The 21,707-nt window shown below is 49.4% G+C and overlaps 1 protein-coding gene across 1 annotated transcript in view; it reads right to left on the reverse strand.

Moving 5' to 3' along the window:
* LOC140406291 (cholesterol 24-hydroxylase-like) overlaps window positions 1–13,625 on the reverse strand; it is a 201,133-nt gene extending 187,508 nt beyond the window's left edge. Inside the window, exon 1 of the mRNA XM_072494406.1 lies at window positions 13,431–13,625. Coding sequence (XP_072350507.1) covers window positions 13,431–13,579 — 149 coding nt within the window. The 5' untranslated portion in view covers window positions 13,580–13,625. The remainder of the gene's footprint in view (window positions 1–13,430) is intronic.
* Window positions 13,626–21,707: the final 8,082 nt, after the last annotated feature.

Below are 21,707 nucleotides of genomic sequence, written 5' to 3' on the forward strand. Positions count from 1 at the left end.
AGCGTCCTGCGAATGCTGTGGGGTGTTCAGACTTCTTCTGTCTGCACTTATTTAGGCCATCCACGGGGTCACCCCGGATATACCCGATCGCATCTAGGATCGCGGTATGCATTTCTGCAAGGGTGCCTCCTCCTACGTTCTGTGGGTCGGGAAGGGCTGCTGCGACCGATGGGTCTAAGCTTAGGACCATGAGCTTTACCTGCTCTTTCTCATCCAGGCCGTACAAGGTCGCCTGGTGTTTGACGGTGGCAAAGAAATGGTGTGGGTCTGAAGCGGGGAGGAACGGTGTGATTTTTGCACACGCGTCCTGTAATTGGGTCACTGTGAGGGGGGTGGAATATAGGAATTCCGCCTCGTCTGCTGTGGCTGTACGGTGGGTTGTGACAGGGTTCATGGGAGCCTGAACTACCTGCTGTGTGGGGGGTGGGGGTGCTCTCCTCCTTTGGGGCTTTCCCTGCGCACATGTTCCCTGAACATATCTCTGCGCTGTCTCCTGCAATTCTTCCCAATCAGGGCCGTCTTCCTGTTCTAAACTTTCCCCAAAGGTTTCTTGGAATCCCTTTTGCACAGAAAGCAGTGATTGCAGGTCTGCAATTTGCTTTCGGCACTTCGCATGGCCTATGGTACTCTGCCTTTGTTCCGTGGTTACAGCGTGGAGCGCTCTCAAGGCTGCCTTGAGATCACTACATTCTTTACGCAAAGAGTGGTGAGGCCGTGGAATGCCCTACCTGCAACAGTAGTGAACTCGCCAACATTAAGGGCATTTAAAAGTTTATTGGATAAGCATATGGATGATAATGGCATAGTGTAGGTTAGATGGCTTTTGTTTTTTGACTTCCCATGTCGGTGCAATATCGTGGGCCGAAGGGCCTGTACTGCGCTGTATCGTTCTATGTTCTATGTTCTATTGCTTCTGTAGCGTCTCCACCTGCTTCTCTGTCTCTTTCTTTACCAGGACTGCACGCTGCGTGTCCTGATAAGCCTTCTCATACTGGCACTGGAAACTACTCAAATGCGCCAGACAAGACTGGTGACCCCGTTTGGCATCAGCCACCTCTTCGTCCTTTGCCGCTAATTTCCTTTTTAATTCCAGGTTCTCTTTCTCAACCTCGCATACATCGACTTTACTCATACGATGTATGCCTTCTATTTCTTTCCGGAGCGTCCTGACGACCTCCTCTGTGCCTCGCAATTGTGCCAGACAGGACACAATTGCCATCGGCTTGCGCGCTTTTGCTAAGCTCTTTTTATGGATCTCACTCAGGTTCTCCCACCAGGTATGCCCTTTACTTCCGGGACCTGAATCATCATTATTGCAGAAATCATTCCACATGGGCCATCCTTTGCCCTGGAGAAATTTCCGAATTTCCACTTCCCAAATGGGACACTGTCCCACTTTAATGCTGCTGATCACTGTGACTGCAAATTCTTTGGGATTCATGAGGCGTTGCATTGCCTGCATGGCCATCTCTCTTATCTGCTTGCTTCGGTCGAATTTGGAACAGGGGGCTAAGGTGGTGTCGTAGATGCGGGTACGGCTTGCACTAATTTCCGAAAATACTGGCTTCCGACAGTTTTGACGCAACAAAATCTATCAGTTTTACCTCATAACCCTGTTAGTTACGCATGCATACACACACTTCCGAATTGTGAATTATTAACCAGAACCGCTTGAACACTTGTGGTTTTTTTTTTTGTTTCCAATTGGATTCTATTCAAATTCCTGGGGTTCTCCCGGAGTGGTTTTCCACTTCTATATCAGGTCCCACCAGAGTCGCCAATTTGTTGCTCTTATTAGCCTTAGTTTTATTAGCTCTAATTATGTCACCTTTGCTCACGAGTCGCCAGGTATCTTTCTGATACCGCCACGTGGTTCAAGCTCGAGTTATGATTAATAAGACAGCACACCGCTTAGTAAGATTAAAATCAACGGTCATTTATTATGTATAGCAATAAATACTTACACAATAATCCTACTTTCTATACCACTACCTACCACTACAGGCCAATACTTAACTTTTGGGAATGGCCCACCAGGTCAGGGAAACGAATGGCTTATCGAATTGGGTCTGGCCTGCGGGATTCAAAGGCTGATACAGGTCGATGGCTAGGAGTCTCTATCGGGTAGCGATCGCTGGAGTCAAACTTACGGTTGCTGGTCGATGGTTCTTGCGAAGGTTGCGAGCAGGAGAAGAAGGGTCGATCTGAACTTTTATAGGTCCCAGGGGCTTCCTGCCTCTCGGGGCGGACCTTGACGCTGGTCCCAAGTGATTGGACTTGTTCCCAATCACTGGGTTCGATATGCTCCAATAATGGGGCGATTCCTTGATCGGGGGGTGGTCGTTCACCTTTCTTTGTCTCGGCCACTACTGGCGCCGAGCGGTCTGGATCGGCATTCAATTGCTAATATGTGGCAATTGTTCCCGGGGATAGCCGATTAAACTGCAGATGTCTGTGTTGATGTGCTGCTAATGGTCGCAGGTATCGATCTGGGCTGACTTCCCCAGAGTCGAATACGCTATTCTGTCTGCAGCTGTCCGTTTGTGCTCTGTTGGCTGCTTTTCCCATCAGCCTTTTCAGTTAGCCATTTTACATCGGGTTTTGGCCAAATTAATCGGGAATCAGCCATTTTTGGTGGCTACAGTGTGTGTCCAGAGAGCTGCAGGAAGAAAGCAAGGTGCTGGAGCTGAAGTCAACCAAGCTAATATGTCTCTGCCATTCTACAGAAAAAATATATATCCTTTAACCTGATGTGATACTGTTTAAAGGTGTTAAGTCTCTTGGAAGTTTGAAGGAACATTTTAAGGAGTTATTTACTGTTGCAATATTTTCTGAGTTATCTTTGAAGTAAGGGGTGTTAAGAGATCCAATGTTTATTTAAGATGTTAAGTTGAGATCATGGAATAAACAGTGTTTTGTGTTTAAAAACCCACGTGTCCATAATTGTAATCCCACACCTAGGGAAAAAGCCGTGTGCCAGGAAAAGCAACAAATCCATTAAAGGGAGAAGTTGGTTGAACTCCATGATACATTTTGGGGTTCTGAAAACGCCTCACCCATAACAATATCCATTTGTAAATCTGCAGGAATAAAACTGCATCTTTGCAGCTGGAGTTGATACTGCATGAAGTAACTGTGGTGGACACTTCCACTGTTAGAAGTGCTGCCTTTGCTTGCTCAGGTTGATGTAAAGAATGGCATGGGAGTATCTCGAAGAGGAGCAAGGGAGTTGACACTCTTATTATTACTCCTTTAAAAAATAAATTTAGAGTACCCAATTCTTTTTTTTTTCAATGAAGGGCAATTTAGCGCGGCCAATCCACCTACCCTGCACATCTTTGGGCTGTGGGGGTGAGACCCACACAGACACGGGGAGAATGTGCAAACTCCACACGGACAGTGACCCAGAGCTGGGATTGAACCTGGGACCTGTCATGGGGCAGCAGCGCTAACCACTGCGCCACCGTGCCAACTTTCATTATTACACCTGGCCAATATTTATCCGTCAATCATAAACAGATTATTTGGTTATTACCAGATTGCATTCTGGCTGCATTTCATTTCTTAAACAGCGACCGCATTTCAAAAGGTACTTTAATTGGCTGAAAGGCACTGTGAGATGGGCAGTCACATGAAAAACGAGTCTTTCTTTGAAATCCCCACAGCATCACCCACATAAATCACAGCTGAAGGAGGTGTGTCATAATATACACCAGTATATCATGGTGCAGACACACACTGATGGACACACAGTGGGACCAATCAGCATACACAACACCGCAGCCAATCACCAGTTAGAGCACACGCACTATAAAGACAGGGGGCATCAGAGTTCCAGCACATTCGAGCTGCAGCTGGCTAGGAGGACAGAACTCACAGCCTGCAGCACAGACATTCACCATGTGCTGAGTGCATCGACTGGTTAGGTACAAGGCAAAGGTCTTTAGTTAAAGCTAGTATCGTGTCAACCCACAGTCAGAGTATGTTAAACAGTTAATGATTCAATAAAATAGTGTTGTATTATTTCAAGTGTTGGGTGACCTGTATGTGTTCCACGGATCCAGGGCACCTAACACAACATGATACCAGGAGTTGAGGGATATTAGCACTTCTTAGACCTACCTGCAAGTGATCTGCCTTCCGCCAGCATTCCGTCATCCTGCAAAATGGACAACATCTGCCCGCCGCCGCCCTCCGCATCGCCGGCAACCTCGGGGCCAACTGGAAGATATTCAAACAGCGCTTCCAGCTCTTCCTTGAGACCACAGACAGGGAGGACGCCTCGGATACCAGGAAGATTGCTCTCCTCCTCTTCACGGCCGGAGACCATGCCATCCACATTTTCAACTCTCTCACCTTTGCGGATGATGAAGATAGAACAAAGTTCAAGACGGTCCTCCTCAAGTTTGACACTCACTGCAGCGTAGAGGTGAATGAAAGTTTCGAGCGCTACGTGTTCCAACAGCGATTGCAGTGTAAGGATGAACCTTTCCAATCCTTTCTCACGCACCTCCGCATCCTTGCGCAGTCTTGCAGCTACGGGCCCACCTCCAACTCCATGATACGTTTTCGGTGTTCAGTCGGACCCCCTACGACAGCAGCTCCTCAAAGTAAAACAGCTCACCCTAGCGACCGCCATTGAGACCTGTGACTTACACGAAAATGGCACGAGTCGGTAGTCCCACATCCACGCGGCTGAAACAGCGTGGCAAGGTCCCCACGAGGCGGAACGGGTCCAAGTGATTGAGCAACTCCAGGGCCTCAGCCTGGATGAGGGCAGCCATTTTGCACGCTTTTTGCGGACTCCCGCACTTGTGCGCACCAAACGAGGGGACGACGACGTCGAAGAACGTAATGCGCAGGTGCGCACCACGCAGGATCGCACCGTGCATGCGCAGTGGCGCAGCTAACGTGCTGACATCACGACGTGCGGCAACTGTGGCTCCGTCCATTTAAAACAGCAATGCCCTGCCAAATCTCAACAATGGCTAAGATGTGGCAGACTTGGCCACTATGCTGCCTTCTGCCGAGCAGCTCATGCTGCCAATTCATATCACTTCAGCCAGCCTCGCAGGAATGTTCGGGCAATTCAACCCACGGTCACCGAGTCCGATTCCGACCTCCCACACAGCAGTGACACCGAGGACCCGAAGGCGCCTTTTCGAATCGGTGTCGTCAAAAAAACAGGGTGTCCCCGAAGCAAAGACACCAGCCGCTGTCGGTATACAGCATCGATCCAGACGATGAGTGGTGTGCCACCCTGACGGTCAACCGGTCCCAAATACGATTCCGCCTGGACACTGGTGCCTCCACCAATCTCATGGCGTGGTCTGCTTTCCAAAGCCTTTGTGTCAAACCAGCCATCCTTCCATCAGCCTGCCAGCTATTAGATTATAATGGCAAAGTCATTGCTGCTAGCGGCTCATGCCAACTTGAAGTGACGCACAGGTCACACAAAGCCATCCTTCCTTTTGAAATGGTGGGATCCTCGAAAGCCTCCCTGCTTGGCGCGCAGGCATGCAAGCTGTTGAACCTAGTTCAGCGAGTTCACTCTCTGTCTCCTGATGACACGTCTGCCTTTCAGGACGCTGACTTCAAGGCGCAACTCGACGCCATCATCAACCAGCACCACGACGTCTTCGAAGGCCTGGGCACGCTCCCATATACCTACAAGATCTTATTGAAACAGAATGCCACGCCTGTGGTGCACGCACCTCGCAGGGTCCCAGCACCCCTTAAGGACCGCCTCAAACAGCAGCTGCAGGACCTCCAGGACCAAGGAGTGATTTCCAAAGTCACGGAACCGACCGACTGGATCAGTTCCATGGTATGTGTGAAAAAGCCTTCCGGCGAATTGAGAATTTGCACTGATCCCAAGGATCTAAATCGCAATATCATGAGGGAGCATTATCCAATTCCCAAGCGCGAAGAGCTCACATGTGAGCTGGCTCGCACCAAGCTCCTCACCAAACTCGACACCTCAAAAGGATTCTGGCAAATCCAGCTCGACAAATCCAGCAGGAAACTGTGTCCATTCAATACCCCCTTTGGCAGATATTGTTACAACAGGATGCCGTTTGGGATCATATCTGCTTCAGAAGTGTTCCACAGGATCATGGAACAAATGGTGGAAGGCATTGAAGGTGTTTGTGTCTATGTCGACGACATAATCATTTGGTGCACAACCCTGCAGGAGCATGTCAGTCGCCTCCAGCGCGTGTTCAAACGCATACATGAGCAGGGCCTACGCCTCAACAGAGCCAAATGCTCCTTTGGTCAGACGGAACTCAAGTTCCTCGGGGACCACATCTCCCAGTTGGGTGTGCGGCCGGATGCGGACAAGGTGACTGCTATCACAGCCATGAAAACGCCAGAGGACAAGAAGGCGGTCCTCCGATTTCTGGGCATGGTCAACTTTTTAGGGAAGTTCATCCCTAACCTCGCCTCTCATACCAAGGCTCTCAGGAACCTGGTCAGGAAGACGACAGACTTCCAATGGCTCCCTGCCCACGAGCGCGAATGGACAGAACTCAAAACCAAACTCACCACGGCCCCGGTCTTAGCTTTCTTTGATCCAGCAAAAGGGACCAAAATTTTGACCGATGTCAGCCAATCTGGCATTGGGGCAGTGCTCCTGCAACGTGATGAGGCCTCATCCTGGGCCCCCGTTGCATATGCGTCACGCGCCATGGCCCCCACAGAACAGCGCTATGCGCAGATAGAAAAGGAGTGCCTGGACCTTCTGACCGGTGTGGTTAAGTTTCACGATTATGTGTACGGACTTCCTCAATTCACCGTCGAGACCGACCATCGCCCGCTGGTCAATATAATACAGAAAGACTTGAAGACATGACATCTCGCCTCCAGCGTATTCTTCTCAAGCTCCGGTGATATGACTTCCAGCTGGTATATACCCCAGGCAAAGACCTCATCATTGCTGACGCTCTCTCCAGGGCAGTCAACAATCCATGTGACCCAGCGGGATTCGTCTGCCAGGTTAACGTCCATGTGACCTTCGTGGCCTCCAATCTACCTGCCATGGATGAACGCCTCGTCCAAATTCGCCACGAGATTGCGGCTGACCCTTTGGTACAGCGTGTCATGCGCCACCTAACAGACGGGTGGCTCAAGGGCCAATGCCCTCAGTTCTATAATGTCAGAGATGATCTGGCGGTAGTAGACTGGACCGTATTGTCATCCCGCATAGCATGCGCCAACTTGTCCTGGAACAGCTGCACGAGGGCCATCTTGGCGTGGAAAAGTGCCGCCCACGGGCCCGAGAGGCAGTGTACTGGCCTGGCATTAATGACGACATAGCCAACACAGTGCTCAACTGCCCCACTTCTCAGCGCTTCCAGCCGGCCCAACCACGTGAGACCCTGCAGCCCCATGAGTTGGTCATGTCACCTTGGACCAAGGTGGGCATCGACCTGTTCCACGCGCTGGGTAGAGACTATGTCCTGATCGTGGACTACTTTTCAAATTACCCGGAGGTGATACGGTTGCACAATATCACATCGTCTGCAGTCATCCGTGCCTGTAAGGAAACCTTTGCTCGACACGGCATCCCACTCACGGTAATGTCGGACAATGGCCCCTGCTTCGCCAGCCAGGAATGGTCCAACTTTGCCAGGCGGTACAATTTTGCACATGTGACATCCAGTCCCCTGTACCCCCAATCCAACGGCAAAGGGCGTCCACATAGTCAAATGGCTCCTCTGCAAGGCTGCCGATGCTGGGTCCGATTTCTACCTCGCCTTGCTGGCCTATCGCTCGGCCCCACTGTCCACTGGCCTGTTGCCAGCCCAGCTGCTCATGGGTCGCACCCTGAGGACGACGGTGCCGTCCATTCACGTCCCAGACCTTGACCACGTTCCGGTCCTTCGCCGGATGCAGCTGTCTCGTGCACAGCGCAAGGCGGCTCATGACTCCCGTGCAGCTGATCTCCCTGCTCTGGCTCCAGATGACAATGTCCGCATCCATCTTCCGGATGGTGGCTGGTCTGCAACCGCTGTTGTCCTTCGGCAGGTGGCCCCCCCGCTCGTTCCTGGTTTGTCTATCGGATGGCTCCATTCTGCGCCGTAATCGACGCGCCCTTCGTCTCATTCTACGCTCGCAAGTGATCCTCCACTGTTGCCTCACCCTCCTGCTGACCCTGACCTGGACTATGCAGAGATCCCGGTCACTCTGCATCCTCCTCACTCTGACGCAGTCCAGCCCGCTCCTCAGCCGGCGGCTCCTGACCCACCCTTGAGGCGGTCAACCAGAATTCGTCGCCCACCTCAGAGACTTAATTTGTGAACTTTGTGGACTTATGGACTTTCTGATTTGTTCTGTTCTTCTGTTTGATCGTTTACATGGTTTGTATATTCGTTATTCTTGTGGCATACTGTTTTTCTGCACCAGACACCTTCCCATGTAAATAGCTTAGTTCTCATGTACATAGTCCTGTAAATATTTCACTCACACGTAGTCATGGACATTCTCACCACACACTCTCTATTGCCACACATGTACATTCTTTTATAAAAGAGGGGATGTCATAATATACACCAGTATATCATGGTGCAGACACACACACTGATGGACACACAGTGGGACCAATCAACACACACAACACCGCAGCCAATCACCTGTTAGAGCACACGCACTATAAAGACAGGGGGCATCAGAGTTCCCGCTCATTCGAGCTGCAGCTAGCTAGGAGGACAGAGTTCACAGCCTGCAGCACAGACATTCACCATGTGCTGAGTGCATCGACTGGTTAGGACAAGGCAAAGGTCTTTAGTTAAAGCTGGAATCGTATTAACTCACAGTCTGAGTATGTTAAACAGTTAATGATTCAATAAAATAGTGTTGCACTATTTCAAGTGTTGGTGACCTGTTTGTGTTCCACGGATCCAGAGCACCCGACACAACAGGGTGGAGGCAGGTTTCACTCCACAACTGACCAGAGCATTGTCTTGCCCTGAGAGCGATTGGTTCTGCTCAGCTGCTGTGCACCCCGGATTGCATTGGTGACTAAACTTCATTGACTGTAAAGCATTTGGGATGTTGTGTGGTTGTGAATAGTGCTGTATAAATGCAGGTCTAACGAATGGCTCTGCCATTCAATAAGATCATGGCTGGTCCAATTGTAACCTAAACTCCCACATTGCTGCCTACCCCGATAACCTTTCATCCCTTCATTCATCAAGAATCTACCCACCTCTGCCTTAAAAGAATTCACAGCCTCTGCTTCCATTGTCTTTGGGTGGCTCGGTAGCACAGTGGTTAGCACTGTGGCTTCCCAGCGACAGGGTCCCAGGTTCGATTCCCGGCTTGGGTCAATGTCTGTGTGGAGTCTGCACCTTCTCCCCGTGTCTGCGTGGGTTTTCTCCGGTGGATTTGGACATTCTGAATTCTCCCTGTGTACCCGAACAGGCGCCGGAATGTGGCGACTAGGGGAGTCTCACATTACGTTCATTGCAGTGTTAGTGTAAGCCTACTTGTGACAAGAATGATTGTGGGCTGGATTCTCTGCCGCGGTTCACCAGGGGCTGGATTGTCCGTTTTGGAGACTAAGTCAACACGCCAGCGTGAAAACGGTGGTCTTTTATGCCAGGAAAGCTGGCATAAAACGGGCACCAATTCACTGTTTTGCTGGGGAATAGCAAGGAGGCAGCTCTGCAGCGGCCGCACCTAGCTCCATGGCGGACTTAGCCCGTGGACCCGGACCACAAAAGTAGTGCCCCCCCCTTCGGCCGCTCATGTGCCCCGGTCCTCCCGCCCACAGTGCCCCTACCCCCAAATGAAGACCCCCCCCTGCCCACGGATCCGCCTTCCCCGACTGCGGCGGCTCTGCACTAAGTTCATGACGGGTGAGACCAAGAGTGTCCCACGCCGTCGGGAACCCGGCCGGTCGGGGACGGAGCATCGCGGGTCCTGCCTCAGGCAATGGCTTGAGGTCGTGAATAATCGGCACGGCGTACCCCTAGAGTACGCCGCTTTTCAGGGGCGGAGAATACAAAAACCGGCGCCGCTCCTGATTTTGGCGCCAAAACAGATTCTAGTCCCGTGGCCAAACGCGATTTCAGCGTCGGGGTGCTAAGAATCCAGCCCCAGATTTCTGGTTCACCACGCCGGCGTGATGCTCCGTTTCGCCGGCTGGTCAATGGGGTTTCCTTTTGTGGGGCAGCCCCACGCCGTCGGGAAACCCCCGGGCTGCCGGCAAAACGGGGAATCCCGACGGTGGAGAATTCAGCCCAATTATTATTATTATTATTGAGGAAGAGAGTTCCAGATTCTCATGACCCTCTGAGAGAAAAAACATCTTGCTTCTATATTAAGCGGGTGACCCCCCCCTTGGGGGGCTTCCGGTGACGGCGGGCGGGAGGCAGCCGCACACTGCAGGGCTCCCGTTCGGGAATAGAAATTTTGGTGTTTTAACGCCCGGTCCCGGGGGCAACGGAGGCTGAAAAGGCTGTAAGAAGCCACAGGGAGGAGAAATGTCCAAGTTTGGGAGCAAAACGGCCGTGAAAAAGGGGGTTAACGGAAATCCGCCGGTGAGTGGAAAAGTCAGCGCAGGAACTGTAAGGAAAGTGGAGGCTGGAGCACCAGGGGAGGCCGCATCGCTCACAGCAGAAGAAATGACCAGGGTGATGGCTGTGGAACTTGAGAAACAGTTCACAAAGCACATGGAAGCGATGAAGAAGGAGATGGGGGCGGTATTGAAAGTGCTGGTGGAGGAGGCGATTACCCCGGTGAAGGCGGCGGTATCAAGCGCAGCGGCGGAGGTGCGGGAGCAAGGTGAGGCGCTGAAGGAAGTGGAAGAGGCATTATCGCAGCACAGTGATTAACTCACCTCGATGGGGAAGGAGTTGCGGAGGGTGATAGAGACCAACAAGGATCTGCGAGCTAAAATGGAAGACCTGGAAAACAGATCCAGGCGATAGAATCTGAGCATTGTGGGTCTTCCCAAAGGCCCGAGGCCGACGGAGTATTTTGCCACGATGTTGACGGAGTTATTGGGGAAGGGGGGCGATCCCTCCCGATATGAACTGGATCGGGCTCATCGGTCGTGGAGGCCTCTAACCACAGAGTAGTAACTGTGTGTTTCCGTAGGTGTAGCGTGAAGGAGAAGGTCCTGAGCTGGGCCAAGCAGAAGCGGGAGGTGCAGTGGGCTGGAGCTGGTATACGCATATACCAGGACTTTACGGTGGAGCTGGCGAGGAGCAAGCTGATTCAGCCGGGTGAAGAAGGCACTGCACATCAGCAAGGTGCAGTGCGGCATAGTAAATCCAGCTAAGTTGAGGGTGACCTCCAAATCCAAGGACTTTTATTTTGGGACGGCGGAAGCAGCGGAGGAGTTTGCGAATGCAGAAGGACTGTGGCAGAATTGAGAAATAGTCGTGTACCGATGTAGCCTCATGTAACTTTATTTTTTCACTGCATGTTGGTGTCTGTACTAAATGAGTCGACGCTGTACATATTTGGACAAGGGAAGAAATGGGTCTTTCGTTTGCAATGATGGTTCTTTGGGGCTTTGGTGTGTATGCGGGGGTTGTGTGCTAAAGGGGATTTCTTGGTTTTCCTGGGACAGGGCAAGGGCGAAGGAGACTCGGGCGGGGGCCTCCATGCTGGCCGGTTTAAGCCGGCCAGTGAACAGGAGTGAGGCGGGGGGAGCCTGGTAGAACAGGTTTTGGTGAGTCTAACCGGGGTGAAAAGTTGGGGGAAGGAACCGAGGTTGGGGGCAGGAGTTTACAAGAGGAAGTGGAGGGGAGGAGTCTGGGAGGGGGAATGGGGCGGGTGTCTACAATTCATGGGTGTCATTCACGGTACTCTTTAGGGGATTGGATGGCGTTGAATATTAGGGGGGTTGGGGGGGGTGGACTATATGTGTCAACGGTGACCGGGGCGATTCCTGATTCCTTTTTCTTTTATCCTCCTTGGGAGGTTTTGTTTTATTTGGTGCTTATATTGTCAGGCGGTCCGTTGTTTGGGGGATGGTGGGAGGATGGGATTGTTGTTGTTGGGAGGGGGATTGACATTGTATTTGTTACCGTTTACTGTTTGTTGGTGGGGTGAAGAAAATGTGAAAATGGAGAATAAAAATATTTAAAACAGAAAAGTGTGTAACCCCTTATTTTTAAACAGTAACCCCTAGTTCTCAATTCTCCCGCAAGAGGAAACATCGTGCAGGATTCTCCGGTACCCGGCGGGGCGGGCCGTACCGGCGCCGAGGAGCGGCGTGAACCACTCCGGCGTGTGGAATCCCCGCACCTTCAGGGGCTAGGCCGGCGCCGGAGGGGTTGGCGCCATGCCAGCCAGCGCTGAAGGGCCTCCGCCGGCCGGCGCGAGTTGGTGAATGCGCGGGAGCGTCAGCGTGTGCTGGCATGATCCCAGGGCATGCGCAGGGGGGTTCTTCGCCGCCCCTGCCATGGCGGACCGTTACACCGGCCGGCGCGGAGGGAGAGTGCCCCCAAGGCACAGGCCCGCCCACGGATTGGTGGGCTCCGATCGCAGGCCGGGCCACCGTGGGGGCCCCCCCGGGGACAGAACCCCCGCGACCCCCCCCCCCCCCCCCCCCCACAAGCCGCCCGCAGAGCCAAATCCCGCCGGTAAGGACCTGGTGTATTTCACGTAGGACCGGCCGAAAACGGGTGGCCACTCGGCCCATCTTGGGCCGGAGAATCGAAGGGGGGACCGCTGCCAACGGCCCCTGACTGGCGCGGCATGATTCCCGCACCCGCCGAAAAACCGGCGCCGGAGAATCCGGCACCCAGCATCGGGGCGGGATTCACGCCGCCCCACACGGTTCTCCAGCCGGCGGGGAGTCGGTGAATCCCGCCCATCCTCTCCACATCCACCCTGTCAAAACCCCTCAGAATCTTATATGTTTTAATCAAGTCACCTCTTACTCTTCTAAACTCCAGCAGGTACAAGCTGAGACTGTCTGACCTTTCCTCATAAGACAACGCGCCCATTCCAGGTATTAGTCCAGTAAACATTCTTTGAACTGCTTCCAATGCATTTCCATTTTTCTTTAATAAGGAAATACTCCAGATCCAGTACTCCAGGTCATTTGTAATTTTAGTCTCCTAAATGTAAAGTGGTTTGCCAAACACTAAGATTACTGTGCACGTTTAATGATCAAAGTACAGGACCTCCAGTGACGTTGTTACGTTTACCTGGTCACCCGGCTCTCAGATAAATATTCAAAAGTTCTCTTTTTACTTTATTTAAAATGAGGTTCTGAACTTTTAGAAAGTGTGCCCCAACATAAAATTCCAACAGCCTCTCTGAACTCGTATTAAAAAGTTTCGCTGGCTGTAATGTCCTGTCTGTCACTTTATAACCTCTGTCCAAGGTTATATACCGCAGCTCCCTCAATCATTGTTGCCCATGTTTTCTGGATTATCACATTCCCCAAATCCATAAAGTAACTGTACCTGTCTCTGGCAGGACTTGGTATGTGATCAAACTTCAGGTGGATGTAGTGAACGTAGCAGAGATAAGCCAAGAAAAGGCACAACAACACAATGAACAAATACACAGTCAGCCTGTACAAGCAGATCAGGAGACCCTGCCAGAGATCCATGTTGTGACAGAGACACCAGGGAATGAGTCACTGACACTTGTGTCCGAGGAGAGACTCTGGTGCTGGGGCAAAGCTTTGAAAGAAAACAAGAAATGCAGCGGTGAATGGTTAGAAAGTAGAAACTCCCGAACAAGTGCCCTCTCATGGTTATGTTACCAGCAATGGTATAACAGCAGATTTCATAACTGAAATTAGGGTTGGCCAGTCTGGTTTAAAATCTGGTATTTTAAAAGTTTATTCATGGGATGTGAGTGTCGCTTCCAAGGACAGTATTTGTTGCTCATCCCTAATTCTCCTTGAACCGCTGCCATCGGTTCGGAAGGGGGTAACCCAGCAATGGTGAAGGAATGGCGATATATTTCCAAGTCAGGATTGTGTGTGAACAGCCGCACACCACTCATTGCCACATCGACAGCAAACGGATTCTTTACCCGCCAATTTCTGCAGAGGCCCTATTTTTTCACTCTTCATTTGCGTGTGTTTGCGCGCACGTGCTGGGGTATTTTAAAAGGAATAGATAATTATACTGCCAGATTACAAACTGTGTGTTAACCAGTCCTTGTAACTTCTTTCAAAAAATAAGTTTTGTTCTAAAAGAAATCAATCATTCTGAGTTTACTGAAGCCTGGTACAAGTCTCTTTTATTCTGGGTCTAACAGTAGCAAAGGTCAATGATTGGCCATTTTGGTGAGTGATTAAACATTACATGTAATACCAATGGTACAATCTGTGGGACTAGATCGACTGCAGTCTCCTCCCATCCTGTAGTTACACATGGGTAACTCCATCTGTCTGAGGAGAGACTGGGGGAGGGAGATAGAACGATGCAACATTAGGGCGGGAGAGAGAGAAACACAGATTGTGGAAGGAATGGATAGAAATAAACACACTTCAGGAGAAAGAAAAACTGGGAATAGAGAGCAAGAGTCACAAACTTCAAGAGAGAGAGTGGGAAAAATAAACTGTGGAAGAAGAGATCGAAACACAAACTGTGAGGAAGTTCCTCTCCAGCCCCAAGGAGCTGGAAGTATTGAAGTAAAAAACTCACTATTCTTAGAATTCCCCCTTTTCCAAAAAAGGGTCAAGATATTCTAAATGGTGAACAGGGATTCTCACTCCCTGGGGGCGATTCTCCGAGCCCCGCGCCGGGCTGGAGAATCGCTGCAGCCGCGCCACGCCGCCCTGTCGCCGAGGTGCAGAGAATCGGCGCCATTTGCGCCGACGCGGCGCCTGCCGCTGGAATCAGCGGGGCTGGCAGTTCTCCGGCCCAGATGGGCCGAGTGGCGGCGCCGATACGACAGAGTCCCGCCGGTGCCGTTCACCCCTGGTCGCTGCCGGCGGGAACTCTGCACGAACGGTCGGGGGGGGGAGGGTGGCTCCTTCACCGGGGGGGGGGGGGCTTCCGATGGGGTCTGGCCCGCGATCGGGGCCCACCGATTGGCGGGCCGGCTTCTCCCTCCTCGGGCCTACTTTCGGGCACGGCCGACCCCTGAACACCGACGCCATGTTGAGCTGAGGGCCGGCGCGCGAAAGAAGTCCGCCAAACATGCGCAGGTTGGCACGGCCCAACTGCGCATGCGCGGTTTGGCATGGTGCCCATTTGGCACCGCGAAAGGAGGCTGGAGCGGCGTGAACCGCTCCAGCGCCGTGCTGGCCCCCTGTGGGGGCCAGAATTGGTCGTACCTGGGCCCGGTTCGCGCCGTCGTGAAACGCAATGGCATTCACGACGGCGTAAACACTTGGGCTCCATATTGGAGAATTGCCCCCCCTGACTCCTATGCAGCCTTAGGTGGGTGCTATTCGGATCAAACTAGTGTTTCAAGTTATCCCCCGGCATAACCCATATCTTCATAGAAGAATTTTATCTACTTACCACTTAGTAGCATTGATCCCGGGTCCCGCGTTGCTAAGTAAGTAAAATAGACTTTGTAATAACCACTGTTTCAGGTTAAAGCTTTAAGTTATTTTATTATTATTTTTTCTTTTAAAAGATAAAATCACTGTCTTTACAGAAAAGTAAAAAGATCTTGCTTCTGGATTCTCCTGGTTGGCTGATCAGGCCTTCCTGGGCCTCCTTGACAATCTCTCTTCTTTATCTGTTGATTTTCTCCCGGTTGTTTTGTGGTTCTGCTCGGTTTTCGTGTTCAGTCCTACCCATGACCGAGATCACTCTGCAAGCTGAGAGTGAGTGCCTGGCTGAGAGCGATTCACGATATATATCACCGTTCCAACAGCCTTGCTGATTACTTGACATCATTTTAAAGCATTTTCTTCTGCTCCGTAACGCAATACCCTTTCTGTCCATATGATTCCACACCTAATTTCCGTAATGTCTAACATGAGAGTGCCTTCATGTTAAGCTCGACCTTAGTTTGTCAGCTCACTGGCAGGGAGGCTTCCTGCTAATTATTCTGTGGCCTTCCAGCCTTTCAATACAATCCCTTATCTTTTTGAAGCATTTTATTTTCTTGTATTCCTAAATGTTTCCAGTTATATTCTTCCCTTTTTACAATTTTACAAAACGGTGTTGACTGCTTTTTGAGAAGAAGCAGTTTGCTGCGGTGAATTGTCCAGTATTAAAATCAACTGTTCTCTCCAGATTTCCACTTTTAACTGGTGTCATTAAGTTTCTTTCATTCACAAATGAATTTTATTTCAAGTAATTCAAACTTAAGATTCTGGCAATTCCAATTAATTGCTTGCTAAACTAATTACCTTCTATTAAAGGATAGAAAACTTGTTCCATTTATGTAACTTAAAACTCAACTTTTATAAAAATTTCTCTGGCTTGAACTAAAGGTATCAGTGATGTGGAGATGCCGGCGTTGGACTGGGGTGAGCACAGTAAGAAGTCTGACAACACCAGGTTAAAGTCCAACAGGTTTGTTTCGATGTGGTTACAGCATGAGCTACTTTGTTATTTCAAGGCCTGTGTGATAATGGCTGTCTGCATGCTAACAAACTTTTGTCTGCAGTTAACTCTTCGAGGGCCTTCTGCTATATCATTTTTTAGCATTTCATTACATTTACTTTAATAGGATCTTTTCTGTTACTTTGCTTTTTCTCATGTTCCTTGGGTTTTATCATCAGATCTTCATGTTTCAAATGACATCTTTCGCATTTTTCTTAACAGTATGTATTGGAATAGATTTCAGGGGTAGGGAGCAGTGAGTATGGAAGGATTGAAGAATGAGTGTTATGGGTCCGAATCAGAACCCCAATTTTTGGTTCAGATTAGAACCCAACTATTTGCATTTGGTAAAACTGGGAGGAAATGTTGTTGCGAGTGATAACACTGACCAGTAGACAAATTTTATATTAAAACAAACTTTAACATGAACACAGAATTAAGCACATTAGTAACAAAGAAGTAGCTTTACAGTTAACAGGTACAACATCTTAACTTGCTTCCCAAAACCTGCCTCTACATTCCAATTAAGCAACCCAGATATTTCAAATTTCACTTATGTATAAAGTTGATAACCAGGTTTTACTTGCTGATCTTGGTGCAGAGTCCGTGGAGAGAGAAACCTTTTTTGGACCAAGCTGAAAACCTTCTGCTCAGCTTGGAGCCTTGGAAGCAACTCTTTTGGCCAGACAGACCTGGTCCGTCCCATTACTTATACCAGCTGTACTCAAAGCACTCAGCATTCTTTTGTATCTTGTTACAAGTTGTGCTTTGATTTGTTTAGCCAGGCTGAAACTGTTATATTACATTAGCTCTCCTTCCGAAAACAGGTTAAGTGGCTTTAAATATATATTAGCAAAATATTTCCCCAGTAAAATCACTGATTACCTAATTGTTAATCTAGCAGGCACACTGTCTGTATGCATTTCAACCCATGTTTTACTGATATTACTGCAAAAATACAAAGGATGAGGTTTGACAATTTCTTATAATCATCACAATGAGAACAATACTTTTGAATTTAATATGCGAAGAAATGGGTAAGGGCTGTGAGTGCAGAGCAACCAGGAGGAAAAATCTTCACTCAAGTGTTATAGTCGATCATAGGCTCAAGACTTTGAAACCAGGCGCTAGCTCAAGGCTGTATGTAAAGACGGTATCTTGCATCTCGTTCTGGTGGCATGGTTCATGGTGATATTGTCCATCCATACAAAAGGGACAGCTCTCTGTTGGCCTCATACAGTGATTGACTTCACAGAATCTCAGGATTCTTATGATGTAGAAGGAGGTCATTCGGCCCCTCATGTCTCCACTGGTGCTCCAAACAAGCCACGTGACTTTGTGCTATTCCCCTGTCTTTTCCCCGTATCCCTGCTCATTGTTTATGGACGGCAGGGCAGCACAGTGGTTACCACAGTTGTTTCACAGCGCCAGGGTCCCAGGCTTGGGTCACTGTCTGGGTGGAGTCTGCATGTTCTCCCAGTGTCTGCGTGGGTTTCCTCCGGGTGCTCCGGTTTCCTCCCACGAGACGTGCTGTTAAGTGAATTGGATATTCTGAATTCTCCCTCAGTGTACCAGAACAAGCGCTGGAGTGTTGCGACTAGGGGATTTTCACAGTAACTTCATTGCATTAATGTAAGCCTACTTGCGACAAAAAAGATTATTATCTTATTATCAAGTAATTCATGTAATCATCTAATGATTGCTCTTGAAAGCCTCGATTGAACCTGCCTTCACCATTCTCCCAGGCCGTGCATTCCAGAGCGCGACCACTCGCTGTGAAAAAGATTTTTCTCTCATCATATTTGCCTCTTTGACAAATCACTTTAAATCTGTGCCCTCTCCTCTTGATCCTTTTACGAGCGGGAGCAGTTTCTCCCTGTTGACTCTGTCCAGCTCGCTGATAATTTTAAACATCTCGATCAAATCTCCACTTAGCCCCTTCTCTCCAACCTCTCCAATCTATCCTCATGGCTGAAGTTTTTCATCCCTAGAACCATCCTTGTAAACCTCTTCCGCGCTCTCTCCAATGTGTTCACATCCTTCCTATAGTGTGGTGTCCAGGACTGCACGCAATATTCCAGCTGAAGTCTAACTAGTGTCTTGTTTTAGTTCGACATAATATTTTAACTCTTGTATTCTATGTTAATAAAGCCCAGAACACTTTATTAACTGCTCTCTTCACCTGTCCTACCTTCAATGATCTAAGCACATATAAAGTAAAAGTAAAGTCATCATAGTCCCAGTTGGACCATCGGCTGCTTTCCCCTTTGAGGGGGAGAGCTGACTGGTAGCGATTAAACTTGAGGATCACCACACCTCAGGTGAGGTTGGGAATAACCTCAGTCGGTGCAGGAATTGAACTGTTGGCCTCGCTCTGCATCAAAATCCAGCTGTCCAGTTAACTGAGCTAAACTGGTCCCCAGGTCCATGTACACCGCATCAACAGCATTGACCTCAATGACCCTTTCTGTTACCTCTTCAAAAAAACTCCGGCGAGTTAGTTAAACATGATTTCCCTTTAAAAATACATGTTGGCTCCTCCTAATCAACCCACATTTTCCCAAGTGACCATTAATTCTATCTCGAACAATTGTTTCTCTAAGTCTGCCCACCACTGATGTTAAACTGACTGGCCTGTCATTATTGGGGTATCCTTCCAACCCTTTATGAGTAAGCTTTGCGCAGGTCAAGGAGACACAGCCGGAGTGAGACACATAAAGAGTGGGAATTTGGAACTTGGTAATTTGGTGCAGTGAGGTAATTCGGGGCAGAGTGGGAGAAGGTGCTTTTTCCCTACCGTTTTGTTCTCTTTCTTCTGGCCTTTAACTGTTAATCTGCAGGGAGAGAATCAGAGAGCATCCTGGGAAGGTAAGTGATTTTTATTTTTATTCTTATTACCTTTTCAAATTGTGTGGTGGGGAAAACTGAAGTGACATCATAGTAAAGCTGTGACCTGATTGGCTGGTTGGGAATCTACACTAAATTTAAAAATTAAACATTGTTAAACTAATTAAACATAATTACTGAATTATAATTTAGAGGGGTATCTAAGCCAGAGATCGAAGAGCACTATATTTAGCTTTCACATTTATAGTAGAAATCCAGTGCTAGGAAACATATAGATAACAGTAACTTTTATTTTATTTTTAAATTTTAAAAAATTTAATTTACTAATTAATTAACGCAATGTCAATTAGAGGGGTGACATCTGACTGTGAGATGTGGCAGGTCCGGGAGGCTTCCAGTGTCCCGGATGGCTTCATCTTCAGAAAGTGCACCCAACTAGGGCTCCTTACAGACCGCATTCTTTGGTTGGCGCAGCAGTTGGATGAACTTAGGAGCATGCAGGTGGCGGAAAGCATCATAGATAGCAGATATATAAATGTGGTCACACCCAAGGAGCAGGCAGAGAAATGGGTGACCATCAGAAGGGGCAGGCAGTCAGTGCAGGGATCCCCTGTGGTTGTCCGCCTCTTGAACAGGTATACCCCTTTGGATACTGTCGGGGAGGATAGCCTATCAGGGGAAAACAGCAGCAGCCAGAGCAGTGGCACCACGGCTGGCTCTGATGTTCAGCAGGGAGGGTCAAAGCACAGAAGAGCAATAGTCATAGGGGACTCTATAGTCAGGGGCACAGATAGGCACTTTGGTGGACATGTAAGAGACTCCAGGATGGTATGTTGCCTCCCTGGTGCCAGGGTCCAGGATGTCTCAGAACGGGTAGCGGGCCTCCTGAAGGGGGAGGGCAAACAGGCAGAGGTCATTGTACATATTGGTATTAATGACATAGGCAGGAAGGGGCATCAGGTCCTGCAGCAGCAGTTCAGGGAGCTAGGCAGAAAGTTAAAAGACAGGACCTCTAGGGTTGTAATCTCGGGATTACTCCCTGTGCCACGTGCCAGTGAGGCTAGAAATAGGAAGATAGAGCAGCTAAACATGTGGCTAAACAGCTGGTGTAGGAGGGAGGGTTTCCGTTATCTGGACCACTGGGAGCTCTTCCGGGGCAGGTGTGACCTGTATAAGAAGGACGGGTTGCATCTAAGCTGGAGGGGCATAAATATCCTGGCCATAAGGTTTGCTAGTGTCACACGGGAGGGTTTAAACTAGTATGGCAGGGGGGTGGGTACCAGAGCAATAGGTCAGAAGGTGAAAGCATTGAGGGAGAACTAGCGAATAGGGCCAGTATGGCTCTGAGGAAGAGCAGGCAGGGAGATGTTGCTGAAAACAGCAGGTCTGGTGGCCTGAAGTGCATGTTTTAATGCAAGAAGTATTACGGGTAAGGCAGATGAATTTAGAGCTTAGATTAGTACTTGGAACTATGATATTGTTGCCATTACAGAGACCTGGTTGAGGGAAGGACAGGATTGGCAGCTAAACGTTCCAGGATTTAGATGTTTTAGGCGGGATAGAGGAGGATGTAAAAGGGGTGGCGGAGTTGCGCTACTGGTTAGGGAGAATATCACAGCTGTACTACGGGAGGACACCTCAGAGGGCAGCGAGGCAATATGGGTAGAGATCAGGAATAAGAAGGGTGCAGTCACAATGTTGGGGGTTTACTACAGGCCTCCCAACAGCCAGCGGGAGGTGGAGGGGCAGATAGGTAGACAGATTTTGGAAACAAGTAAAAGCAACAGGGTTGTTGTGATTGGAGACTTCAACTTCCCCAATATTGAATGGGACTCACTTAGTGCTAGGGGCTTAGAGTTTGTAAGGAGCATCCATGAGGGCTTCTTAAAACAATATGTAGATAGTCCAACTAGGGAAGGGGCTGTACTGGACCAGGTATTGGGGAATGAGCCCGGCCAGGTGGTAGATGTTTCAGTAGGGGAGCATTTCGGGAACAGTGACCACAACTCAGTAAGTTTTAAAGTGCTGGTGGACAAGGATAAGAGTGGTCCTAGGATGCATGTGTTAAATTGGGGGAAGGCTAATTATAACAATATTAGGCGGGAACAGAAGAACCTAGATTGGGGTGGATATTTGAGGGTAAATCAACATCTGACATGTGGGAGGCTTTCAAATGTCAGTTGAAAGGAATTCAGGATCGGCATGTTCCTGTGCGGAAGAAGGATAAATACGGCAAATTTCGGGAACCTTGGATAACGAGAGATATTGTAGGCCTCATCAAAAAGAAAAAGGAGGCATTTGTCAGGGCTAGAAGGCTGGGAACAGACGAAGCATGTGTGGAATATAAGGAAAGTAGGAAGGAACTTAAGC

Source organism: Scyliorhinus torazame, chromosome 2 (genome assembly GCF_047496885.1).
Source record: "Scyliorhinus torazame isolate Kashiwa2021f chromosome 2, sScyTor2.1, whole genome shotgun sequence".
Taxonomy (NCBI): domain Eukaryota; kingdom Metazoa; phylum Chordata; class Chondrichthyes; order Carcharhiniformes; family Scyliorhinidae; genus Scyliorhinus; species Scyliorhinus torazame.